Source organism: Fundulus heteroclitus, chromosome 12, assembly GCF_011125445.2.
Source record: "Fundulus heteroclitus isolate FHET01 chromosome 12, MU-UCD_Fhet_4.1, whole genome shotgun sequence".
Taxonomy (NCBI): Eukaryota; Metazoa; Chordata; class Actinopteri; order Cyprinodontiformes; family Fundulidae; genus Fundulus; species Fundulus heteroclitus.
In genome coordinates, this window is record NC_046372.1 from 28,679,930 (window position 1) to 28,704,079 (window position 24,150).

General features: G+C 37.3%; 1 protein-coding gene across 2 annotated transcripts in view; it reads right to left on the bottom strand.

Annotated features, from left to right (window-relative positions):
* Positions 1–23,553, bottom strand: part of edil3a (EGF-like repeats and discoidin I-like domains 3a) — a 185,162-nt gene extending 161,609 nt beyond the window's left edge. For both annotated transcript variants that reach the window (XM_036144398.1, XM_036144399.1), the window contains exon 1: positions 23,403–23,553. In XM_036144398.1, coding sequence (XP_036000291.1) covers positions 23,403–23,466 — 64 coding nt within the window. In that variant the 5' untranslated portion in view covers positions 23,467–23,553. The remainder of the gene's footprint in view (positions 1–23,402) is intronic.
* Positions 23,554–24,150: the final 597 nt, after the last annotated feature.

Here is a 24,150-nt window from a genome sequence, read left to right on the forward strand (position 1 = left end):
AGATTAATGAGGAATTCAGACCAAAGCGTTACAGTTCCACTTTACATAGACCACAACTGAATGATTTCAAAGTGAAAAGGAAAGGAAAGTATATTTCCCCTATAATGACAAATCAGACTCAAAAGCTTTACCAAAACTGAACATTATAAACCGCCCACGAACATCTAACCTTGTATCTTGAGTTAAAACACAAATCACATTACATAACATAGTTAGGCCATCACATCATAAGTTATTTTTCTCCAAGCTCCCTTCCTTTTATAGTTCATATCTTTGAAATCCCAAAACATCTGCCGACACAGTATCAAACTGTCAAATCAGAGGTCGGTTGTTGGATAAGATACATTCAAAAGTAAAAATGTTGGCTCAAACTTTGAAGTAAAAAGTGAAATACTTCAAAATTCTTTTTGATAGATTATAAGATACAGAATATTCATCAACTTCCAAGTTCTCAATTTAAAACACCTCTTTATCTTCACATGAATACATTTTAGCTGACAACGGAGGTAAAAAAAAAAAGTGATTAAAGCAAACAGAGAGATCAGGGTAAGCTACGGATTAGTAAAAACTGTGGTATTCTGACAAATTTGTTAATCTTTTTTTAAAGCAAACCTGCTCCTTCAAAATGTCTTAGTCCTTAGAGAATAATAAGGCTTCTGTTGAAGAGATAATAGCAGTATTAGACTCTATCTGTAACCACAAGTGATCCGCAAGGGCAGGAATGTTTGGTATTCCCTTTGCTGAAACATCAAGGCCTTAATATGTGCAGCTCAGGGAAAGTGCTGAAACAGAGGAAGACTGAGTCCTGCCTTTGACTTGGACTTTTTGCAAGTGTACATCAGAAATCATATGACGTTCATCATTGCAGGGATAGGGGAAATTAATGCCATCTTTTTAAAGGCTGGAGTGATGTAAACTAGAAGAAATCTTGTGCTATGCAAATATATATGCAAAGGGCCTGATTTTACTATACCTCAGTGGCATTTTGAGAATATAAGAAGATATATGTGAATAATAACTAAGAAAACTGTACCAACTCAGAGATAGATAATATTTCTCTGTTTTAGGGTTCAAGCAGTTTTAAAGTAAATGGTCTTCTTTTTTTTTTTTTTACTGAAGACTGAAATAACTACTTTTGAAAACATGTAACATCTTCTGCTTGCAATGACTTTTTTATGAGTTTTTTTTATTTCAGCTTCATTATCTTTCCCACCACCAGACAATATGGTTTAAACTGTAGCTGAGCCACACCAAAACATACAGTAAGCAATAATCAGCAACCATCATCAGAAGATTGTGTTTGATCTCTGGTCACTGAAACGTTCGAGTCTTCAATAAATGCTATCACCATAAAGTTACTTCTCACAAAAATCTTATTCTGAAGTCCTTGGCATAAATCAACCATACTTGCCTTAAAATGCCTGCATCTGTGTCTCGGCTGCCTGCATAACTGCTGGCTTGTCTTGCTAGTGTTGTGACTTTATGTTGGGAGTAAACCAAATGTATTGTTAGTCCTAGGATGTATATTTTCACAAGATTCCTAAATTCCATTTAAGACCAACAAGATGCAAGTATATAGTGTGTTTAAGACCTGTTTTAAGCTCCAAAACAGAGAAAATTTTAATGTTTAGGATGTTAATGGATAGGGGTTAAAAATACCAAACTAGCATCTTTCTTTTTTAGTGGTAAGGTCTCAATCCTGTTTGGATCTAAGCTGGACTCTTCTTTGCAGAAGGCAGAGAGGGGTCCTTCTTCATTACTCTGCATCCTGCCTCCGACAACTTTAAGCCCTGCAAAGGTTCACAGAAGGCTTTTGTCTCAGCAAAGGATCAATACCTCTCCTCATCATGGGCAAGGGGCAGGGATAATGCACTCAGCCCAGGGCAAGAAGGGTTCACAAGATTTTCAAGCAACCTAGGACTCAGGCTTTTTCAAGGTGAATGTACAACCTGTATAAGTGTATGAACCATCAAGACAGTGCAGAATAGAGATGTGTGAGGGCTTTAAAACGCCAGACATAAAACTCCCTGTTATGTCAAAGCTTTTTGAGAGGGCAGTTGCTGCCCAACTTAAAGCCTATTTGGAAATAAAAAGCAGCATCCATGATCCCTTCCAATCTGGTTTTAGTAAAATGCATTCCACTAAAACAGCACTAGTTAATGATACCAGTGATATTAGGATGTCAGCAGATACTAGAAAATACTCAATCCGGTCTTGTTAGGCCTCACCCTAGTTTCTGACACAATCAATCATACTATCCTGATAAACAGACTGAGGGGTCTAATTGGGATGTCTGAGTCTCTTCTAAAGTGGTTTTCATCATATATCTCTGGTGGGGGTTTTAGTGTGTCTGCAAACCAGATTATGTATGCATTTACAGAGCTTTTATGTGGTGTTCCTCAGGAATCCATCCTGGCATCTATTTTGTTTTAATTCTTCCTATAGGCCAGACAATTCAACAGTTTAATGATGTTTCACTTGACATGGGTTTAGGAATGACACTTCATTTAAGCCTTGTGTGAGTCACAAACTGTCTTCTTTGATTGACTGCTTTACACACGATATGCAGTGGTTGAATAATTACTTACAGCTAAACCCAGAAAAAACTAAAACTTTTATTATAATGCCGGAAAGTGCCATGTCTGACATCAAACAATAACTGGGGGATTTACGACTTTCATGGAAGTGTTGCCTTGTGGTGCATTCACACCAAATGTGTTTTGAACATCAGTGACATCTGGTTTACATGCAAAGTCTATGGTGGACATGTGCATAGGCGCGTCAGAAGCAGCACGTTTTGAGATTTGAAGAGTCTGAGTGTCTGAGGCTAGTGTTGGAAAATCTGAACTTTTGCAGCTACATGCAGAGCATCAACGGATCAGAGAGACCCTTCTGTGTCACATAGTGACAGGGACGGAACGACCCGGAAAAGCAGGGAGGTCGACAATCCAGGACAATCCAGGACATTCCAGGACAAGCCCATCGTCATAGGAATAGTTTTTTGCCCATCCTATTATCTACGATCAGTCAGCTATCACTACAGAGACAGGAAAGGACCTTGACTGGAGAAGGATTAGCAAGGATGTTGGGATCTCGGGTAAGTTATCCCAACTTTTACCATGGTAAATATATATTTCCCTGACGTTTGAGGAAAAGAACATGGTAGCTCCTCCTAATGTGTGTCAGAACAGTCTGTCCACACTGCTGACGCTCTGCACAAGCGTCCAAGTTGAGGCATTGGACGTCTCATTGACGCTTAAATCACATTCGGTCTAAACACAGCATTATATGTGTTATTTTTGATTAATCTTTTTTCCTGAAGTATCATTTAACACAGGTAGTAAGAACCAACTTTTTAATTTGAGGAACCTCTCAAATCTTAGATCTAAGGTGTCAACATTGTAACAATATATTTACATTTTTAACAAAGGAGGGCTAGGTTTGTCTTCAGGTTGCCCAAAACTCTGCTGTGAGACTACTGGCTCAATCAAACAGAGGTACTCATATGGCATTGTTTTAAAGTCGCTATACTTGCTGCCAATCTAGGGGTTCTAGATTTCCTTTAAATTTTTTAGGCTTAACCTTCAAAGCTCTACATGGACACATTCCTTCAAACATACATCTCTTACAATAGTCTAAGGTCATCTATCAAAACCTTTTAATGGTCCCCCCCACACGCTTCATAATTCTAGGAGACCAATCTTTCCAAGCTGTTGCACCCAGACTGTGGAATGCACTACCTATCCATCTACAACTCTGGATACTTTTAAAAATAGCTAAAGACAATTTTATTCCAAGAAACTTTAATTTAGATTAGAGCTGTACTGCCCGCATAGTTAAAAAATAGTATGCCGTATTCTGGTCATTCAGTTTTTTGCACAAATATGGATGCTGACAACCATGGATATCAGAGCAATGATGATGGTCAGAATAGGAACAGAAGTTGAAAAGACCAACCTAAAAATTGTCAGAATGTTAATGTTTTGAATGCTAATTTTTGTCATAAGTGTTAAGATCCAGGAAGGCACTGCTCAACATAGAAGTATTTTAAATCCCTGAATAAAGTAAGCATTTGTCAGGTCTCATAGCACCTTATCTATGACAATAGTTTTCCTGACTTCTCCTCTCTCAGTGGATAGATCAACACAAACATTTTCATTTTATGAATAGGAACTAGAGGCTTCGCTTTAATTGCTTTTTTCTCGGGTCGCCATTGTGTTATGTGTTAGATCCCAACTTTGGTGCTCTGGACCTAATGTAGCGACTGTTTGACAACCATTGATTGAACTCTCGGCTGCCTCATTCTCACATTTTTCTTTCATGCTTTTTTTTAACATATTACACCTATAGTATCCAATTCTTAGCACTTATTTATCTGATCACAACACATACTTGAGTCAATAGTTAAGTACGTAAGTAAACTTTATTTATATAGCACATTTCACAGAGAAAAATGAGAAAGTGCTTTACAGAGTGTAGTAAATACCAAATAGAAATATAAGAACAGCTTACAAGGACAACAGCAAAACTATGTACATTCAGGAAAACGCTTGTCTAGATAAAAGAGTCTTCAGCTGATTTTTAAAGGATTCAACAGAGTCGGACAAACAGAGAGACAGGCAGGGCATTCCACTGTCTGGGGGCTACAGCTTGGAAGGATAGGTCCCCTTGAGTTTTAAACTGGGTCTTAGAGACCTTCAGAAGGTTTTGGTCCGGGGACCCGAGAGTGCGGCCAGAAGAGTATGGGATTAAAAGTAACTTCTAACCACTGTCCTGGACCTCAGGTGTCAGAAATTGATTTCATGCAACCTGCAAAATATGTATGTTATCCATTCAGAACCATACTAAGGGGATAGTATTTCATATCTGTTTCAGCCAATATGAATTAAAATCACAGTAGATTGTTATAGTTTTAACAGCGATGGAATTCTTTGATAGTCTGTTTGAGTAGTGATTTGAAAGATAACAATCAAAGTGAAATAGAAATTGATGACAAATTCACAGCAGACTACAAAAACACTGAAGTGAAAAAACAAACCTACTTTTAGGTCATGACACATACTTATTGGTTCTAAATGTGTGCTGATGATCAGAAGGGAGAGGCCTAAATAAATATAGAAACTCTTCTCTGTTGTAAATCACATCTTGGCAAAGACACATAACAACAACACCCTTTGATGGATTGTGATAATTAAAATCACTCTGAAATCTATTTCAGGTTCTTACTAATTAGGAGCCAGCAAAGCTAATATGGCCTCATAAATATTTCACCAGATTTCAAATATACGCTTCTGTTGCTCAACACTTTGACAATGTGGTATTTAATTTTAAATAATTTCAGTTTCAAGATCAAGTATTTTAATGGGGTGTTATTGATAAAAAGTCATAATTAATGTGCAGAAAATTTTACCCGAGCCATCACATGCATGCTAATGCTAAGTCAGCTCAGTTTCTGGGAAAACAACACTTTAGGCTGTGCTCACAGTCATAATTACCAAATGCATCCAGTACTTCTTTTGAGTGGGAGCGACAGCATGATTGACATCTCCTTCCTTCCAGCCATCCTTTGCGCGCCTGACATTACAGCTTGTGGCTGAATGCAGGCTCGCAAAATACCTCTCTGTCTCTGCTCTGCCCCCCATTCCCTCGTCTCCCTTCACACTCATTACAGATGCCCCAGTTTGCTCGCAAGCCAGGAGATCTTGCTAGCCTCATTACAATCTTGGACACCTCCTATCTTTTGTACCCTTTTTTCCAGACAAGATCTCAAACATTCACGCTTTTATCCCAGGAGCAGCCTAAAAAGACTCATGAAACATGTATGATGAAGCAGTGCTCACATCTCATTTGAATCCTTCACACTGAAGAAGACGGTGCCAGTGATGGAAAGTGCCACGTCGGATTAACAAGAAGGGTGTCAAAAACACATTTAATGTTACATTGTGTGTGAATTCACAGAAATAATACATATTTAACAGCACACGGAGGCTTTTCTTTGACCTTGTTCATTAAATGTTTTCCTCATTAGCACTCTTGTTGTAGGGATGTTTCCCATGCAGCATTTTGGATGAGAGGCAAATTATGCCATACAAATAAATACTATGACTTAGCAATGCTGTGATTCAAAATTCACAAAGGACACAGCAGAATTTAACATTGTAATGTTTAAAATATTCCAAATGTTTGAGATTTTTTAGATTTCAACAACCAATCATAGGTTAATTAATCCACCATTAAGAAATCAATTTTTTCCTAGTGTTTGCAATTCTTTACCATAACAACCTTGTTGCTTTGTTGACAAGAATACCCTGTCCACTGAAGCCAGTTTTATAATATTTTAAAACAAATTACTTGTCTAAATAGTATTGGAGTATAAGTATCTCTTGATGTCACAATTTATAAACGCCTATTTATAAATAGCCTGGCATTTAATTAAGAGCCTGTTTGGAACCTCAAGCAGTATTACATCATAACAAAACACGAAATCATCCTAAATTTCTAAAACAAAACAATAAATAAATAAAATAAAATAACCAGACATTGAAATTATGCCATGGCAAAATTTCAATTGATGAATTCATCATTCATCACCTCATTTCAATGCCATTTTATTGCAAATTAATTCTTACTAATACGGTAAAAACATTGTAGCCATTAGAGATGCATTAGCAAGGCTTTCCTTTACAGATACCAATTTCCAACTTTCAGTGAAGTTTGAATTGGCTATTCTGATTTTTTCAAGGACTTCAACTCAAAAAAGAGAAAGATAGGCTCCAGGTTTGGTGACTGAGGTGGCAGTTTTGAATCTAACAGAGAATAGTGTAATTACATATCCCAATTTATCCATCAAGCATATTTTTTGAGACTTGTATTAAACTTCAAAAGGTGAATCACAATAGATGCTCTTGCTTGTCGTATTTATCAAAAGAAGAAAGTGAGAGGTTTTAGTTATGATGAATTTATTATTATTATTACTATTATTTGTATTTGACCTCGCAGTGACTGGTCAAGGGAAAATCTGTTGTTTGGTGCATCTCTAGTAACAATTTATTTAACCATTGACGACAGTGTGACCTGCATTTGATCATATCTGGTTTCAAACATAATGTAGTTAGAGGGATACAATCTGAAATGGATAATTCTACAGTTATGAAAGATTATTTAAAACAGTTTGAAATGTAAATAAACCTTTATTCTGAATTTGAAAACACTGTAATTGGATTTTCATAGCTGTTTTAGGTATTTAGATTCAAATCAACACAAAAAAACATGGACAACTCAATCTACCACTAGTTCTTGTCTTTTCTCACAATGCCCCTATCCCTCTTTCTGAGTTTTTGCATGTTGACCACTAACACTACACATCCACTGTGGTCATCAATGACAATGAAAGCCCACTGACCTGGCTAAATGTATCACTGGCAAGTAGAATTGGCATATTGTATAGCATTTTAAATGTATTATGCAACCAAATATTGGTCTATACAGAATGTCTATAATACAAAATGATTTCATTTGAATAAGCATCCTTACAGCTTGATCAGAATAAGCATCAAAGTTCATTTAGAGCATGGCGGCTTTTAACCCATTAAGACACCATGAATTAGGTATGAGTGTGTGCATATCCCTTTAACATCTAACTGTTTTGTAATTATTCCTATTGAGCTGAATGTGATGTGACCACATCTCCCATCCAACATACACCATACCGGCTAGACTTTAGCAAGTGGGTTTGCAGGAACGTCAATTTCAGGTCTGAAACTTTCTCTGTCATATATTTCAGTAAGAAAATAACAGCTACTCTTGTTTGCTGTGTTACTACCCCCGCTCGTGTCAACAAGTGTTGTGTTAACATATATTTAACATATATCTTGCAAAAGTCACTATCACTTTATTTGGATCTATAGTCATACAAATGTATATATATATATATATATATATATATATATATATATATATATATATATATATATATATATTACTTTGTGTGGAATGTTGTAAATATATATATTAGGGCTGGGCAACGATTAAAATTTTTAATCGCGATTATTCGCATAATTTGCCCGATTAATCATGATTAATCGCATGTACAAACTCCAAGAATTAATTGTAACATTTGTAGCACTTATTTTATACTGGATATTTTCAACCCATCTATTGAATTTAGTGCACTAGTTGATCTTTTCTTCATAAGAGAACAGCAAGCACTGCAGCCAAAATATGGCCTTTTTTGACCTGCTGTATATTAGCCAGTCCCTAAGCTTGATGTATCATGAAACTGTTGACCTTTTGGGTTTTGTGGTTTTTATTTTATTATTAAAATTAAATAATAATAATAATAATAATAATAATAATAATAATAATAATAATAATAACAATAATGTTATGTTCAGTGTTTTTTCGCTAATCCACCTCTTATATATTTCAATCCTTATGTAATTTTGTCTGTGTTGTGTGCACCTGCCTGTTGCTTTAATCCTATAAATTTCCCCGTCGTGGGATAAAAAAAGGATTAGCTAATGTTATCTTATCTTAAATAACACTTTTTAATATATGTACTGGGTTCTTTCAAGGTCTTAATTACATGTTATGTGTGGGCTCCAGTAACATATGATAGATAATATCTACTTTGAAATTTAACATGAACTGCTGCTGAAGATGACCACTGATCTACCTGGATGTTCCATGGAGGACTGAAACGCCTCAGTCAGAGACGTCTGTGGGTCTGTCGGGGCAATGACAGAAGTTTCGTCTCCTCTCTCCGTTTCTGTGGCTCGACGTTTTCATGTTTTTTCACGTGCTTAGATAAATTTGTTGTGTTTCCGCTGAAATGAACCGGCTTTTTACAAAACATACAGCTTGATTTCATTTACTGTATTAAAATGAAGCCAAACAGTGCTACTTCCCCTGTTCATGTTTTTCCGCTGCTGCGGTCTCTCTCAGCTGTTTGTGTGTTAAGTCTGTGTGAGAGCTGAGTGGGCGGGCCAGGCTGAGCCTGCGTGCTGATTGGCTGGCGCCGCTTAGCCATGTACGAGAGGGGAGGGGGAGTGGGAGAGTGCTGCCGTGACAGCGCGCTGCAGTCAGCAAGCGTGCTGACTGACACTGACTGAAAGCATGTGAGCAACATGCGTTAATGCGCGATAAAATAATTATCGCCGTTAATAGTCTAATGAATTAACGCGAAATTAACGCGTTAACTTGCCCAGCCCTAATATATATAAATTTTTTTTGTATATCTGGAGCGTGTAACAAAAGTAATTTCCCTCTGGGATTATTGTCTGATTCTGATTCTGATATTTAAGAGCAAAAACTTGCACTGCAAGGATTAAAAAAGAAAAGAAATTTATCCTAAAAGCATGACATCATGTAATGATTCTGGCACACACTCTGACCATCTCTTGGATAAAAGCACGCAATTTTCTGATATCTTGCAATAAAGTACACGCACGCAATACACCTGCTCCTAAAATCGTGGTTTGAATTATAGTTGATAGCCATAAAAGCCCAACTTTTCGAGATTTCACGTGGCAGGTCATTCACAAAGCAAAATTAGTTGCTTATTAAACTTAAAACCCCCAGGCAGCCTAAAATGTTAAAGAGTTGCTGCACATGGTGTTCCTCTGCAGCATCTGAAATATACTAAAGAACCATTAGGAAGGAGTTATAAAAACATCTTTTTATATGTGTTGCCCTCATACATCAAACCCACTGGCCTAAGCTGTGTATTGTATGTACTGAAAAGGGCAAGCCTGACAAATTGAATTTCCTTGATCCTGCTTACCCGCTCGGTCACTGAGCTTCATGTATCAGGCATGACTTTTCCAGAAAGCCAGAGTGTGGAGCGAGAGAATGCTATACATGCATTGGTTTTTAGAGTGATGTGGTGTTATCAAAGGCGATTATCAAACCTTCAAATATCACAGGACAGCTTCTTCTCTGTAATTCCTTGTCTTTTTTTTATTATGCGCAAATATTTAGTCTTCTGCACATCTCCTTCAAATGGTGGATGGAGACAGTGTATGACAAAAATCAACAATCCCATACTGCCAAAATATATGAGCTTATTGCAAATTTCAGTAAAAAAATCTAATAACATCAAACCAGCTTCTAACAGTGGATTGGTGTGCTATGCCTGTAAAATCTATTTTGTATGGATAATAGCAGAGGAAAAAAGACAGAGTGTAAAACCTATAAATATTCAATTTTATTACAGGGAACATTTAACCCTTCAAACTATTTTTACATCCTAAGGAGTCTTTGTTAAGACTCCTACGAGCTTCAACACTAGAACAACATATACTATCTTCAGAATGTACTAGAACTGCAAGCTAAGACTACTAAAACAGGTTAGAAAGGTCACACGACTAAATATTTAATACGCCTCAAACAGCTGCAAATAATACACAGACAAACCCATGGAAAGACTTAGCTTGGAAGCAAGACAGAAGATGTAAGATAAAGCTTAACCTTGGGGGCTTAATAAATGCTCCATGTGGAATTTCACTAATTTTATACTATGCAAAAACAATATCAAACTTTTTTATGAGGTATGCTAGTGAAGATTATCAGTCATCCAAGTCATGGTCATTCCAAAAATGACCAAACAAAACAATTATTTTTTTTTTTTGTATTTTATGAGGTTTACAGAACTCCAGTTTACTGTTCAATACTTTGTGCATTTTGTTCACTTTCCAAATAATTTGATGAAGCTCAAATTGCAATTGACACTTACTGGCAACTAAATCCTCTATAAAATGTCTTAAACGAATTGCTGAAAAATAAATAATCGACGAGAAAAACTCTCCTGCTCTAAATTAAATTATTTACACACACTTATTGGCACCATTAACATTTTCTCAGAAACAAATATAGCCCAAATATTTATTTATTTATTTAAATTAATAATTCATGGCTTCCTGTATCCATGGGATAACCATGACATGTCATGGAGGCCCATTTCTCTTAAGCACAAATGGGAAAGACATGAGAACATCATGCAATTGACGGTATACTGTATGTATACTGTATACTGTTGATCTTCATTTTTGATGAAAAAGCAGTTTGCAAATAATTTAATTTAGAATTAAGAAAAAAAACTGTCAATGAGGGCATTCCCTGTGGTTCACTGTGACTTTTTTCTCATCTGTTTCTTTTCTTTTTTTTTTAGATCATTATTGTATCATTATTGTATCTAAAAAAGTAAGTATATCTTATTGTATCCACTCAGGATATACTTGTCTGATATCAAAATTTGTTTGATGACCTAAAACCCTTAAGTTCCTACCAAAATAAAATACAAAAACACAAGAAATCTGTTAAGAAACGAATAAGGTTTCAGAGCACTGTTTCTCGTTCTCACACATAGTAGCATCATGGGGTCACTAGTTTAAATAACAACCATTAGATTGTATCTGCACATGTCTACTAGTTTTTAGAAGGTATTTCAAGAAGAAGCCTTTTCATGTCTACTATCACACTTGTTATTGTGACAAGCTTGCTAAATGCTTGTGGGAATTTACCAGGAACTGCCCTTTCCTCCGATGACAATAAGATTAAATCTATTGACCACACACACTCCAGGTGAGTCTGGTAAAAGACACAGGATGAAAATATACAAAATCCCCTCATATCTACTCTTAAGTAAGATAGAGGATACTGTTTAAGTAAGATAGAGGGCCTGTTTCTCTTCGAAAAACTCTGGGAATCACAATGGCAACATGGACTCTTATTAAATGACAAAAGGGGGTTGGAAAACCTTCAAAAGAAGTGGCGCTAATAAGTGTTTATCACCCCTGAAAAAAGGTAGTTCTTAACAGGTTTTTTATTCCCACCCGACAAAATGTACTACACTTAAATGTTTCCATCAGATACTGAAACAAACTCAATTTAATAATCGTCTTTATTTGTCATTGCAACAAACATTCCAGCGAAATTGGTTCTCTGGCTTTAACCCATCCCTTAGGGAGCCCTGATCTATCACTGTGCATCAGACTAGGCTTGAGGGTCTTGCTCAGAGACCTAGGGTTGCAGTCTGTAGGATTTAAACCTGGGATCTTACAGCCAAGTGGTTAGAGCGCCCTGCTCTAACCACTAGGCCACCACTCCCCGTGTAAAGCATATAAACTACACTCACACACTCAAAATAGCATCAACCCATGAAATAATTTTGCAATTTCTTTGTGGAATTTGCTGTTCGGAACAGACCTTAGGCGTTATAAACTATGCTGACCTTTCTGTAGACACAAACTTTTAATAAAATCATTAGTTTTGATTTCTTGCATGTTCTTTTTCATTTGGAAGGAGTCCTTCATTCTTTTCTCTTCAGTTTTACAGTTAGCCGTATGATTTGTTCAGGTGCTTGCAACATAATCTAGTTTGCCCTTGGGTATATTATGAGGTTAAAGAAAAATTAAGCCTTGTGGTAGAAAAGAGTACAGTCTAATAATACAAAAAAACATAATTGATATTTGGTATGATGCTGAAACAAAACTTGTCCTTCACTTTTCCCTGTTCTTGCTTTCTTTCTTTCAAAAATTATACAAAACTGAACTCCTTTTATTACAATAAAAACATGACTGTCTGTGTGTCAGTTTACCAGATTGTCTAGGCCCATGTAAATTACTTTAGCTCTTAAGTATTTAAAGACAGAAACAGAGAAAGGGGAAAAAACACCCCTTTTAGGTTCATACCTGCACTCTATTATTAACAAGAAAATGCTGCAAGTTGTTGCAACCACTGCCCTTACCTATAAATGCCGATGGGATATATTAACAGAGTAGAGAATAATTTTCAGTTTTCTAATGGATTCTACTTTGATGTCTGATGTGAGTGTTTTCTGTCTATTGAACTCCACATTTGAAGGAATGTGCATCCTCATCTATATCCTTTTACCTCTCTCCTTCTGTTTTCCTGTATGGCACCAGGCATCCCAGGGGTAATTTAAAACATCTGTGCTGAGGATATTTCACTAAACACTGCACTTCACCTCTCAGTGGGTATGCCATTACCTAAATACTCCTCCTTAAAACAGATCAGAGAGATTTATCTATATTTAGGATAATGCACAAGCCTCCAGTCAAGCTTTTACTTCAAAACTGTGATTATTTAAACGAAATATCAGAAAAAGCCATTTGACTGGCACGATCAAAAAAGTATTTTTCTTTGTGCTTTTGAAAATGAGCATAGTATAGATTTACATCAGCAATGTGCAAAAACAGTCTGAATTGTTGCCTTAGCCTCTTTCATTGACATTTCTGGGTTATACGTATCTTCAAACTTTGCAAACAAAAACCCACGCATCAGTGCTCACACACAAAGTCACAAGCAGAGAGGCTGCACTTGGTTCTATTAACTCAAAGATAAGTTGAAACAGTGACAATCTTTTAAAAGTATTTACATCCTTTGAGCTCTTCCACATTTTGTCACATGATAATACTTAAATTTACTTAGTAAAGATTTTGTGTAATAAAACAGGACAAACTGGTGCCTAATTGTAGAATGTGAATAGAACTGCAATTACGCCTTCGGTTATGTTGTCTCTGCCAGAGTTGCGCATGTTCCCATTCTTCTTTGCAAAATACCTCTACCCCAGTCAGACTGCAATCACCATCATTTTTAAGTCTTGCCGCAGATTTTCAAATAGATTTTGGTCTGGATTTTGGCTGGGCATTTCTACAACACAGATATGCTTTGATTTAACCCTTTTAAGGGTTACTGTTAGTGTCCCATTCATTAGATTCACTATCCCAGCTGAAAGAAACGAACTGCAACAGCATGATCCTGCCACCACCATGTTCACGGTGTGCTAAATATGGTGTGTATTGCTCGTCTTCTGCTATACATAGCATTTTGTGTGTAGATCAACAAGTTCAGTTGTAGTTTCATTATGCCAGACCACCTTCTTTCAAATGTTTCTTACATAGCCTTTATGGCTTAGGGAACATTTCCGTCAGGACTTCTTATAGATTTTTTTTTAATGACAATTTTCCATTTGCCACTTTTCCATTAAGGCCAAATGTGTGGTGAGCAAAAGTGATACTTGTCCTCCCACCTAAACTTTGGATCTCTGAAGCTCCTTCAGAGTCTTAATGGCCCACTTGTCTGATTAATCCACTCCTGGATTAATCAGACAAAACGTCTTAGTTTTCTAGGTGCCTTGATATGTCATTTGTTGTGAATCAGTTAGACATTAACTAAGTTGAACTGACCTGTCAGTTTTGGTAGACAGCGTGGATTTTGGTAGGTTTGCAGTTGGGACATTCTCTTCCCATTTTAAGATGATGGACTGATCATTTCTCTGTGAGGGGAGTGAATACCTTCCACACACTGTATATGTGTGCTACAACACTGTGTAGGGGTTATGGTGTCTTTGTCCATAAAATTTAAAGGGAGACTTTCTGTATCACATTACAAGCCTCTAACTCTTTCACACTCAGGGTTTCCCCAAGAAAATTGGCTAATCCTGGCGTTAGGTGTCGTTGTTGTTGGCTATGTGAAGTGTGTGCTACCTTGAGGGTGTGGGGGAGTTGCACACTACCATGGAGCATGCGCGAGGGGGTGGGTGTTGCGTCTTGCGGCTTGAAGGAGCGCAACGTGACTACATTGACGTACTGTGCGTCAAGGTAACAGCTAGCGTGTTAGGTACCAATATGCTCAACCATCTGATTTCAAATCAGTTGTTTAGGCTTGCTAAAATATGTTCTGATGTTGCAAAACCCACCTGGGGAAACCTCACCATAACGAACCAAAGCTGACTGCTCTGACTTGTGATTTTAACATCCCCTTGGTCTGGCTAAACGTCAAAGTGCAAAATCTGCAGCTTTGTCTGTAATAAATACAGACGCAATGCTGCAAATCGTGTCTTCAAAAGGTTGATAAAAATTGTGTCTTCAACCATTACAAACTTAATAGGACTCAAAAATATCCCTACATACTTGAGAGCTTTTTAAAACCAAAAGTACAGCTAGAAATGAGAACTTCAGAGACGATAATACCACACTAAAGCACTTTCTGTCCTCACGCAGTACAGAAGAACATCACTAAAATGTGCCAGTTTAGTCAGCATTCTGTTGAAAAATGGAAAAGTTAAGGGTTTTTGCATCATCTAACCATGTATGTGTTGGACAATAACTCATAAAAGGCTACTTTGCAGTTTTAATCTTGCTTTCTGAAGGCTGTAGTCACCCAATAAAACTCAAACCAGCTGAAACTACCCACACCTCCACAGATTTAAAAGCTGCTGCAGTTCTGCACTTTAATCCAAAATCAATTATTCTGCTTATTGATCTGTTATGCGAAGGTGGACTTTTACACTTCTGGCAAACACTGATTAAGAAAGGCTAATATTGGCGTGACACCACTCCAACAAATCTGTCAGGTCCAAAGCTCTGAGCTGCCACACCCACAGGGAAATAAACTAATAAACCAAAGCACTCAGCATAGGGAAAACAGCTAAGATCTTGTAATGCTTGTCATAATACTTTCATTTCTACTACAAAACTCAATCCCTCCACACAAACCTCATCACAAAAAATAATGTTTACATTATACCAAGGCTACAAAAAATAAAACCTCTTCAGGTTTTGTAAAGAGAGTTATGAATGATTTGCACTACAAGTAGTATGGAATCTCTTTTAATCTCCGCATTTCTTCCAGCCTAGTAGGGTTTATTCAGTAGTGACAAATAAATCTCACAGAATCATTGGTGGCACAGTTATCGACAGCCCAAACCTATCCCTTTTGAAATAAAGTCTGAGTACAACTGAAGTATTGTTTCAATTCATACTTATATTTCCAGAATTATCAGCGATTCTAGAACGTATTATTAATCCACAACTTTCTGTTTCCCTGGGGAATAAGCATGATGTGAGAGGCTTGTCTCTGTATCCACACATCTTTACAAGAGGTGCCAATAAATGTGGCCGGCGTCGTACATACTGTGTCATAGTGAAAAAATAATGTAAAGTGATTTTTTTTTTGCCCCAAAAATATTCAGTTAGGAAAAAAAACATAAACACTAACAGAGTTTGGGGAAACACTTGGTTGTTGTAGGATCCAAACATCTTCTGCATCACTGACATGCTGGAACCTTTTTTCATCAGTTTAGCAGAAGAGCTCACTCCGTGTCTCATCTTTGCTATTCATGCCTCTTGTCAGATCCGCTCATCCTCCCTATGTTTCCAATCAATCTTCATCCCTGCTGGCAGCTAAAACAATGGCTTTCGGTATAATTGATGTATTTTAGACATAATGGGTAAAATTGTAGAAACACTGGCTGCTTTGGCATTGGTTGCTTGCTCTGGCATACAACCATGTGCCAGTATGAGATTATAATGGTCTGATAACCTAGAGTAGAAATACCACTGTGGCATGGCAAAATGGTATTAACACAAACATTTAAAACAGTGATGTAATTGACTTTATATAAAACAGAAAAACAGGAATTTGTCGAACTGCACTGCTGCTCGCATATTGATTTTTACAGCAGAGATGTTTTGTCATATATTTAAATTGCATCAATATTGTCATATAGCCTCTTAAGCCAACAAGATAAAATACACACTCATACATTAGGTAGTATTAGTAGTCAATGAATAGTATTCATTGACTATTTGCAATTATTATACTGTTTTTTCCAGTCGTCCTCATTAAGTTCAGTTTTTCATTTAAATTCAATGTATTTAAATATTGTCAATTTACAACAGATGTCAACTGGCGTCCAATTCATACTGATACAATCAAATGACTAACACTGAATCAGACTGATATTCATTCGCACAGGGTCTAATTTAGGTATAATTATAGTACAATGCAGTCAAATTCAGCTGATCATATAATGCCAATTAGTGAACCATTGTCTATCTAAGGAAGCCCGGAAATTGTTCTTGACACTGCAGAAATTCATATTATCAATATTTCTATTTTCTCTTCAGACTATTTTTTATGAAGTAGCAACAGATCAGGGAGGAGCAGCGTGGCAATCCTCTCTGCTTTATAGACTTTGAGAAAAATGTGTTCACTCTGGCACTGTCTCTGGGATTTTGTATGAAGGACTGTAAACCATAAAAAGGGTATGATAGATTATTTAATAACATTTTAATATCTTGGTATACCTTGATACTGGTAACCAGCCGATGCCTGCTAAAAAGAAATTGATTGTGCCATTTTCATCACAGATTTAAGAATAAAATAAAATCTGATGTAAAAAATTTAATGTATTTTATTTCTCAGCTCAAATTGACAGAATCTTCTCAAATGGATTGCGAGAGGTTAATTGCAATCCAATTGTCATCATTTTTTATAAATATAGACACCTTTAACATGATAAAACTAAACTGGTTGAAAACTTGTAATTTGGTGTATAAAAACAGTGTAATGACATTCCTTTTTTGGATATTGTTGATGTATAACTACTTCTCTCTGATGGCTTTGGGAACTTCACTTTGTATTTAGATTTCAACAAGAAAGACTGTTGAAGCAAAACTGACAACTGTGGACTATTATTACTTCTGTGAGTCCTTTCAGAGGCTCCTGTAAGTATGGTTGATGCTTAACACGTCCGCGAGGTCCGCACGGCCATATTACGCGATTTTGGCTACCACGCCCTTTGGCAGGGCTAAAGGTTTTCACTCCGCACACCTAGGAAAATTCCTAACTATGAGGACAGTCCCATGAAGAAAAGCATGGTGGATGAGAAAGAGCTTTTTCTGGCAGAGGTTCGTAAATATAGACATCTTTATGATTCAACCCATAAAGATCAACATGAACAACAAATTGTTCCTGGACAGTAATCGCCATCACACCTGGAAGAAAGGAAGAGGCTTTAAAATGTTGGAAACAACTGTTTTCTACATTTACGTGTAGTGGGATGTAGTAGGCTTGGCGTAGGTGCACAACGTTGCCCTCTAAAGTCTAGGAAAATAGTGCTACTTCACAGGAAAACCTGCACAGAGAATAAATGAAATAAAAGCAGAAGTTGTTTCTGCACATCTAATTTCTGTGCAGAATGTATGTGCATCAACCATAAACTAGCCTTAACTCAGGGGAAGCCACCACTTGTGACACAGACCTCTGCCAAGTTTGTGTGCCCTTCCTGACACAACCTGGATTCAAAACTGCCTCCCGTATCAAATATGTAGTGCACTACACCACCACAGAGGGGCGTGGATTGTGTTATTACTCATAACTAATCACAATGTTTTCCTTGAGCAAGCAATGCCATACATGAAGACTTCCATAGTGCATAGACTTCAGATGGGGCTATATAAAACTTTATCATCTGTTTCTTTCTTTTTTTTTTTTTTTTTTTTGGTGTGTGTGTTTTTGGCTCAACACACACTGTGAGCCTTCTCACAGTTGAGTCATTTATCACGACCCAGTGGGATTACTTAAAACCAGTGTGTGGTCTTATGAAAGCTAGAGCTAGGAGATGATAGGCTGCTCCATGTTCTTAGCGGAACAACTAATGTACACTCAACATGAACTGACACTACAAAAAGAGCACTCATATAATCTTTTTTTACTATTTTCAGGGGGCCTGTTTTTCCTGGCAGAGCCATGGTTTAAATTTTGACACCAGCTGTAACATAAGGCTTGGAAGAAGAAAAAAATAAAATAAAATCACAGCTTAAACCCACCATTATAATGCTGCCTGCTGCTTCAGTAAATTATACTTTTAACATGTCTGAGCGCATTCACAATCAATGTTTCCAGACTTGTGTGAATAGGAGCAGATAATGATTTGAAAGGGGGGGGGGGAAGAGTTGTGCATGAAAAGAAGCTATTTTTACTGCTGATAAGCGTTTTTTTTCCATGTGAGTTTAAATATTTCTACTTTTTCATTCTCTGATGTACAAATGCGGAACTGATAAGCTGCAAGTTACCTTGAAAAGCGAGAAATGAGCCTGAAGCCCAGCATAGCATTTCGAAAGAGATTGTGGGCTAGTCACATGCTTACTCAATTACAAGGGGTTAAATAAGGTAAACAGATAAAGCAAAGTAATACTCACAAACTTGTTTAGTTCAATTCCAAAAGCTAACTTAAATCTCTGTTGTCTTAAAGATGCTCCAACCTGCACTGTCACGTTCGCCTCAGCTTTATTAAAGTGCTTCCTCTGTCAGTGTCCTTGCATCCCCTATAATCGTCCCCCTAGTGTCCTATTAAGTTGAGCATGAAATGTAGGCAGGACAGCAGAGGTCTGACTACATCATGACATAAGTAGCACTTTATCCATTAACTTTTCACCATAAGAGACAAATGACCTCTGACAAATATTAAGGGGATTAAAGAACATGTGCATGGATGATAAATAGCCCAATTAAGTTCCACAAATATATCCCAAAACAATTTAGGAAGAGACAACAGCCAATGTCAGTCCCTGACAGTTTTCTATGTAGGACCTCCCCTATGCATTGGACGGCATCACCGAGTCACTTTGATTCCTGCGGTTATCATGGCTGGTGATCTGACATAGTTCTGACCTTTATACTCCGATTAAAGACTGCTACGTTGAAAACCAGAATGAAGGGTATATTGGACATTGTTTGCGAGACATTGTTATTAGTCTTCACCCAAACATCAACCGCGACTTTCACTGGCCAACAAATGTAATGAGGTTTTAGATAAATCACTTTTATCTATATGTGTATTCAAGGATTATCCATTGAATCATCTACAACGTCATTTTTCACCGTTTGGAAAAAGTGCTACACATGAAACACCAAGTCCAACAACCAGTTTAATTATTCAGTAGAAAGAATTAGTATTAATCCTTACTGATCTGAGGCTATGGTCTTCAGATGGATAAAGGTACACTGCAACCTCTAGGTTGAGAGTCAGTCTCAGCCCATGCAAGAAGTTTAAGTAATATAATAATAATAATAATAATAATAATAATAATAATAATAATAATAATAATAATAATAATAATAATAATAATAATAATAAAATACTTTTATTTATTTTTTAAATACAGCCTTATTTTTCCCTTTAACAACCCACACTGGCAGCGTCTGATTGCCACCAACCAAACCATGTCAGCAATCTTTTCCCAGCCTGTCTTATTCAGAAATGTCACAACATTGTGATAAAGCTTATCTATAGATGAAGTCCAGTAACACTGCTCTCAGCAAAACAGGTATAAAATTCCAATTAATTGTTCTATTTTTTTTAACACAATACAATGGAAGGATAGCAGTATATCACTACAAAAGACCATTAATACAATATGTGTGTTCATTCGAGGTGCTCAAATGATGTACATCTGTTGACGTGATTCACTGCAATTCTTCCGACATGTAGTACACTGAGAAAAATAAAACAATTAATTGCAATGTTATATCTGTGTATCCATTCAGAGTCAAACGAAAATGGGTCACATATTCTAGCAATTACATTTCTACGATTAAAGCAGACAAACTTCTTCAACTATTTTACAGAGTGAATTCATTGACCAAACAGAGCAGCAACCAACAACATTAACATTAATCACCATTCATTAAATATGGACAACTGTGCTGCTAATCAAGATGGCTTTCCATTTCCCTAAAAGCCTTCAATTGTACAATTATTACAATACAACCCAAATCAGAAACAAGACACACACAAAAAATCCATTAAAAGTGGGTCTAAGTACAGAGAAGAGAGCATCTTACATTTCCACACACTGAGTGCAATCCTATGCTTTTTCGAAGCTTGACAGGCAGAATACCAAACAATGTGTGAGAGTCAGCACCAGAAACCAGACGATGTGATGTATTGCGCACAGACTTGGAACAATGCAGTCTGTTTTTACCTGAGGGCCAATGTTTCTGGCACATCAATTTATTTTAGTGGCACTGTGTGACATCCCCAATAGTGTTTGTTTTTTGGGCTATCTCTGAAGGCACCTGCTATCATTGAATAATGACTGCGGATAGGTGCAACATGTCTTCGTGTACCAGGATTTCTAATGATAACAATGTTATTCTATTGTGACACAAAGCTTTTTATATTTGGCATTCAGTCTGATGTTACAGAAAAGTGTTGCCTTCAGAGAAGTTTAATCTTGTATCATGTACATTCCTTCTACGTACATCCATCTACAAAACTGCAGATTTGTTTTGTCTTACCATTCCAACCATTTACAGCCATGTTACTAAGATGCCAGAGTGATTGGGGAGTTTCTTCTTTAAGCCTAAAGGCGCCTCTGGCTTAAAATAGCAGTGCCACCCCCCTCCCTCCATATTTTCTTGGGCACTACTGGTCAGCCAGAAAAGTGAAAACTTACACATTAAGAAAGACTAATTTGGTCATTTGGAAATGTGGATAGTTGCAAAAAACTAAAAGAGTCATAGTGTGGAAAAAAAAGCAGTGCAAGCCATCCCTTAATTGAGCTAATAGTGATTTTGATTGCTGATTATTAGAAACTGAAAGGTCTTAAGGCTAAATACAACTCAAAGTTGCTTGTCAGATGTAGACCCCTCAGGTCATCAGGGACCTTTTTACTCAGCGTTAAGGACCAACACTAAACAACGGGAGGCAACATTTAGTTTCTCAGCTCTGAACCCAACTCCCTGAAAATCTAAGGTGTGTGAAAACCTTGTTCTCCTTTAAAGCAGGACCAAAAACATCACTGCTAACTCTACCTTTCCTATTAATATAAAAAAGGACTTTATTCATTCATTTATATCATGTCCTAGCATTACATTTAGTATAAATCTGGATTTATTCATTTTTAATGTAATGCTTAAATTTCGCAATTGTGATTTATACCATTTCTTATTCGCAATGCAGTTTTCTTTATCTCTTTCCCGTGATTTTCTTGTAAAGCACTTTAATTACCTAGTGTATAAGTGACGTCATATAACTAAGCTTGCCTTGTCTTAATTTGAAACTACAGCTGGCTAACTAAGAGCTGTATGTCTGTAAAGCAGCAGACTGCAAACTTGCAACCTGGGAAGATAACTTAAATAATATCCTGCTAAATCAGCTGTCTGTACTCAGTGTTACTCTATAACAAGCAAAATAGCAAAAATATTGGATATTCTATGTAAAAAGCAACCATGTTACTCACCCTTCCCATTTGTTTGAGGTTGTATTGCTAAATTTAGAATGTAAAGTACAAAACAGAGCCTGTAACATTGATCAGTCAATCTGAATTTACGTTTAGAAGCAAAATACTAATTTACATAAAACTTACATTTTTAGAAATAAGCAGAGATTTACAGAGATTAATTAAGGTACCACCGAGGTATATTTTTAACTCTCTGAGCCTAAAAACAAGTCGACCCAAAGCACCATAGCTCTGTTCTTCTCCTCCAGATTCATTATGCCAGTCTACCAGGGAGTATTATGTCTTGCAACGGTTGACACTGAGTTGACACCAGGGCTCAGGGAGCCTAGAAAGTCTGCTCGAGGCAGACTCCTTGTTTAGAGACCGAGGTCTGCCTGACATGTGTTACTCCTGAGGCAAGTGTGCCGTTAAATGGATAGAGACAAGGAAGATGGCATGACCCACTTCCATTAGGGCAACAGCACACTGTTTTCCTTACAGAGATGACACAGGTATACTGCTGACCACGGGCAACATTAAAGCGGGCAAAAGCATAAACATTTCCAGCAACTGAAAGCTTCAAAAGAAGAGAGGACGTGGAGTGATTTGTAATGCAAATTAAAGTGTATAGGTCAATCTACGAGCACTCAGCAATTTCCTCTATAGGAAAGACAGTCAGCCTGTTAATGCTAAGGCTCCAGATTAGATTCCAAGTGCTTAATTGACCTTTTTGTGATGCCACCCTGGTCAATAACATTGCAGCTATAAATGAAGGTGCAATACATTCTCTTTTTCACGGTCCATCTGTTCCACTTACGAAATTTTCCATTCATCTGTCTTTAATTTCTCTGAATCCATCTTGTTAAAGAAAAAGGAGGTGATCGTGGAGTAGAGGCAGTTAAACCTGAACGCTCAGCATATTTTATCCAGTGGAGAGCGAGACCAGCAGCTGATTAACATCTCGGGAAGGGAGCGCAGAAATACCCTTTTTTATATAAATATATATTAACTCTGTGCGCCTAACGCGCTAATCTCTCTAGGAGAAATCCTGCATTGATAAAGAAACCCTTCCATCCGTCTGACTGAATTAAAAACGTCCTAGAAACACATGTATCCCCATTAACTAATGAGTCGTGAACGCGTATACATATCGTTAACGCACCGTGCACATAGGCTGCTCTTACTCTGCAAACAGTTCAGACCCACATTACGTTTTGAGCAGCTTTTTTTTTTTTTCCACCCCCGTTCTTTAATTGAAAATGTCAGCACTTTCAACACATTTTGTCAACACGCCGTTCAGCGTTGAACAGTTATTTCGACTCTAGAAATAACGCAAAAATAAATAAATAACGTAATGACTCCTCCACTCACCTTTCACACGGTACGGGACAGCGGCGCTCAAACACAACGCGATCAAAGGGAGTAGCGGTCCCATCCTCGCTCGGCAGTCAGGTGTGTCTTCCAAGGTTACGGGGATGTTGTTAAAAAAAAAAACAACAACACACACACACACACAAATCACACGGGCAAAACTTCTCCTTCCTCCGCTCTCGCCAGGCTGGAGGAGCAAACCTGGGAGATGCTGCTGTAGTATGTCCTTTCAAGGGAAAGTGGCTCCTAAGTGACGAAGTCGCCTCTGGGATTGCGCGGAGCAGGAACAAGTGAACTGTGTAGCGTACCTGCCGTCTGCTGCTCTGCTGATGCCACCCCGATCCTACCGCAGTGGTGCGATGTAGTGGAGAGGGCGACGTGTGCGCTCCGTGCTCCCGGACATCTGCTGTCAAGCCCTCGGGAGTCGGGAGAGTCGCTATTTCCGGTTTGCAACTACAAAATAAAGCCCAAAACAATAAACTAAGCCTTTATTTATAGACTATGCAATGACAGAATAAAAAAAAACTGTTTGCAGTAATCTATGAAAACGCATTGTTTCTTCTTGCACAAATGGCGCTTTGAGCAACCTCTTCTTTTTACACTCTTTGTTTAAATATAGGCTCATCATCCATTTATCCAGTCACACCAGTTCTGTTTCTTATTATAGCCAGTTACATGACAGCAAGTCGTTATGCGTTCAGGAATCGAAGCGTCATGAAGATAACTTGCAGAACTTCAAACTGAGCAA